Source organism: Medicago truncatula, chromosome 2, assembly GCF_003473485.1.
Source record: "Medicago truncatula cultivar Jemalong A17 chromosome 2, MtrunA17r5.0-ANR, whole genome shotgun sequence".
Lineage (NCBI taxonomy): Eukaryota > Viridiplantae > Streptophyta > Magnoliopsida > Fabales > Fabaceae > Medicago > Medicago truncatula.
Window position 1 is genome coordinate 3,297,897 of NC_053043.1, and position 3,266 is coordinate 3,301,162.

Below are 3,266 nucleotides of genomic sequence, written 5' to 3' on the forward strand. Positions count from 1 at the left end.
TTTCACCCGACTTGAGAAAAAGTATTGTGATACTTAGTTATATTCCTTTTAGTTTGATTTATTAATGTGGTTTGTTTATCTTATTAGAAGTTTATTTGTTATTAACCACCTGATTAGTTTGTTAGTCAGTTTTAATGTCAGTTAGAGTGGTTTATTATCTATTAGTGTAAGATATAACCTTGTTTCACTGAATTTACTTGAAAAGTTGATATTATCTAAACAAAAATGTCATGCATTGATCACAACATAAAATATATCATATAATCTATAATTAAACATACATCGTTCTGTTTTTTTTTCTTCTTCCTTGTAGTACTCTCAATCAATTAAGGTGATGAGAGTTGCACAACACAACAATGACTACATAGCTCTTTTTCACCCTCCAACTCCATTGGTTCAAAACTCTTCCAAGGATCCACGGTGGCCGATGTATCAAATACGTGAACAACAGACATTGTTCTTGCTAATTCGCCGCCACCTACCCTATAACCTGCCAAGAAAAACAATTTATTCCCAATTGGTGCCATAGTTAAGTAGAGTCTTTGATTAAGAGGCCAATTCTCGTAGTTATATTCCAACGTTGAAAGACTTCTCTTGCGCGATCCATCAACTTCATTCCAAAATTTACCATCATACGCCTCAACATGTCCTTTCCAAGCATTCAAACAATCCCCTGAGCTAAAAAGAGTGTCATTCACCGCCACAATTTGATTAGGTGGCACGTCGAGCTGCCACATTCCTGCAATGAGGTCCCATTTTCTTGCTTGCGAGTCAAGAACCTCAGCTGAGCTCCGTTCAACTATACTAGGCATTGTCATATCAGAGTTTTCTCTTTCAGCGAATCCTCCTATGATGTAAACTTTACCTTTCCATGTCACACCTATGCATTTGTACCTTAAAATATGCAAATTAGGCAAACGGCTCCACGTGTCAAAATCAGGATCATACAACTCGGCTGATGAGATCCCTCTTGCACTTGCCAGCCTGGACTTCCCTCCAGCCACATAGATTTTGTTGTCACAAACAGTGCAAGCAAAATCATACCTTGCAACACATAGTGGTGCACAATTGAACCATTGATTAGTTCTTATGTTGTAACGTAGTACATTTGGTACAACTTTTATACCCTCATCAAGAAATTCAGCTGAGTCATCATTAACATGAACTTTTTCTTTGTTACAAATTTGGCCACCAATTATATAAATAAAGTCTCCCAATGAAATCATGGAAAAGCCCTTTAATACTTGGTCATCAACTAGGCCAGGAATTCTACCAACATTTGTCCATGTGTTCATGGATGGATAATAAAGGTGAATTGAATTAGGAAGTGTCACATTTGGAGTTGGTTCTCTAGGACAGAAAATTGTGACCATAACATAGTTTGAAGGATGATTTTCTTGGGATGGTGATGGTGGTGGAGAAGGAAGGGACCCCATTAAAGAATTTGAGAGATTATTATGCAAAGTGTATTAGTGATATTAGATGCTATATTTTGTGTGAGTGGGAAGTGGGAAATGTAACAATATAAAGAGAGGGTAGAGATATAGAAAAAGGTGGCGGAGAAAACAAAATAAGTTGGTTTGTGAGCATCGACTAGGAAGAACAAATGACGCTAAAATCAAAGGTTTTTCTTGTGATTGAATATTAACATTTTGGTGGTTATGTTCATTTTTTTTCTTCTTCTTATGTTGTTAGCATTTGGGACACATAACTTCCGGATATTCCAAGGTTTGAGTAGGTAGTAAACAAAAAATTGAGCATAATTTTATTAAATTAATCTCTCTTTCTGGCGTAGATTTTTATGTTAGTAGTTGGAATTTTGGTAGAATGTGTTTTCTACACTTTTGGCAGTAGCACCTGAATGAGAGGTGAGATAGCGATAAGTGTAAGAGTAAGATTATTGGGAAAATCTAGCTTTTAATTACATGCTACTTCATTGAGTTTTTTTTTTTTAAATATATTTGGATACACATCCGGTTTGATGAAATCATAGTGACACTGTGGATTTGTTGGAACTTCAAAGCATAATTTTTATCATACTTAAGTTGATATTCCATGATTTTGGAAAATTGACGGTCAATCCAAACATCTACGAGTCAAACTAATTTATCATTGTGAATTTTTCAACATGGGTATCTCTAATGTGAAATTAGAATTGAAATTACACCAATAAGCACAAGTGTATCATCTTCTATGGCTTGTTTGGATTGGCATTTGGTGATAATATATTCCGGCGTCCCTATGCAAGTTCAACATGATTTTTAAGAAAATAGTATTCCTATTTTCACTGCAAACGCGAATTATTGCTGTGATTTTAGCCTAACGTGGAATTCCCACCACCAAAGCAAACACTGATTTGGAATAATAGCTTATAGCCTTAAACCCTCTTTATTTAATCTAAAGTTTCCGATTTTCTATGTATTGGATGAATTTTTTTACATATTTAACACTTTAGTTTAATCAAAAGGAACGAAAATGGTACCATAGCCTCTTGCTTGCTTCACCCAAAAGGAAAAAAGGGGGGCGGGGGGTGGAGATAACAAATAATAAACAAATTATCTTGTAGGGAAAGTAACAAACACAAAGAAACAAAAGAGAGAAATCCAAGGGAAACACACGCTGAGAAAGCATCTAAAAAGATAGCATATCGGAAACAAATCCATATGAGATACCAGTGCTATGCAGTAATAATATTACAACATGAAACATGAAAATGTGGATATCTATGATACTTTTTTCTCATTAAGCAAACACTAGTTTGAGTATATAGGCATAGGTGTATGTATCAAAAAATAGTCCTTTGTTTTTTCGATGCCATACTTTGGTTTTAATAATACACCATGCTTTTGCAATCTCTCATCTCTATTTCCTTTCTACTTTGGAAGATTTGGTGTACCGTGATTAAGATTTTTTATCATGTCATCAGCAGCCATTAATAAACATGCAATAACCATAGCATGTGATTAGTAAAGTAAACACATTAATATAGCATTATGCAACTTAAGAATGTAAAAAGTGTGCTAGCCTATTTCTATAGTATTAGTACTATTCAACACATGTTGCCCATAACATATATCTTCCCATCATCCCATGCCCACATATCTCACGCTTATGCATTTAATGTATAATGACTGTGTGCAGGGCAATACCTTTTAACTTTAGGGTAAAAAACATTTTGATCCCAAAATGAGTGAACCACAGGTAGTACATATAGTTTTTGAATCTATCACAATTACAAAATACATTTTTTTTTGGTAGCTAGATGA

At 34.6% G+C, this 3,266-nt stretch overlaps 1 protein-coding gene across 1 annotated transcript; it reads right to left on the bottom strand.

The window, feature by feature from the left end:
* Window positions 1–245: 245 nt before the first annotated feature.
* Window positions 246–1,616, bottom strand: LOC11420642 (F-box/kelch-repeat protein At1g16250). Its single transcript, XM_003593446.4, has one exon. The coding sequence runs from the start codon at window positions 1,434–1,436 to the stop codon at window positions 327–329; it is 1,110 nt and encodes a 369-aa protein (XP_003593494.1). The 5' UTR covers window positions 1,437–1,616; the 3' UTR covers window positions 246–326.
* Between the last annotated feature and the right edge of the window lie 1,650 nt (window positions 1,617–3,266).

Excerpts from the sequence above, each read along its gene's own strand:
- LOC11420642 (XM_003593446.4), bottom strand. The coding sequence starts at position 1,436 with ATGGGGTCCCTTCCTTCTCCACCACCATCACCATCCCAAGAAAATCAT.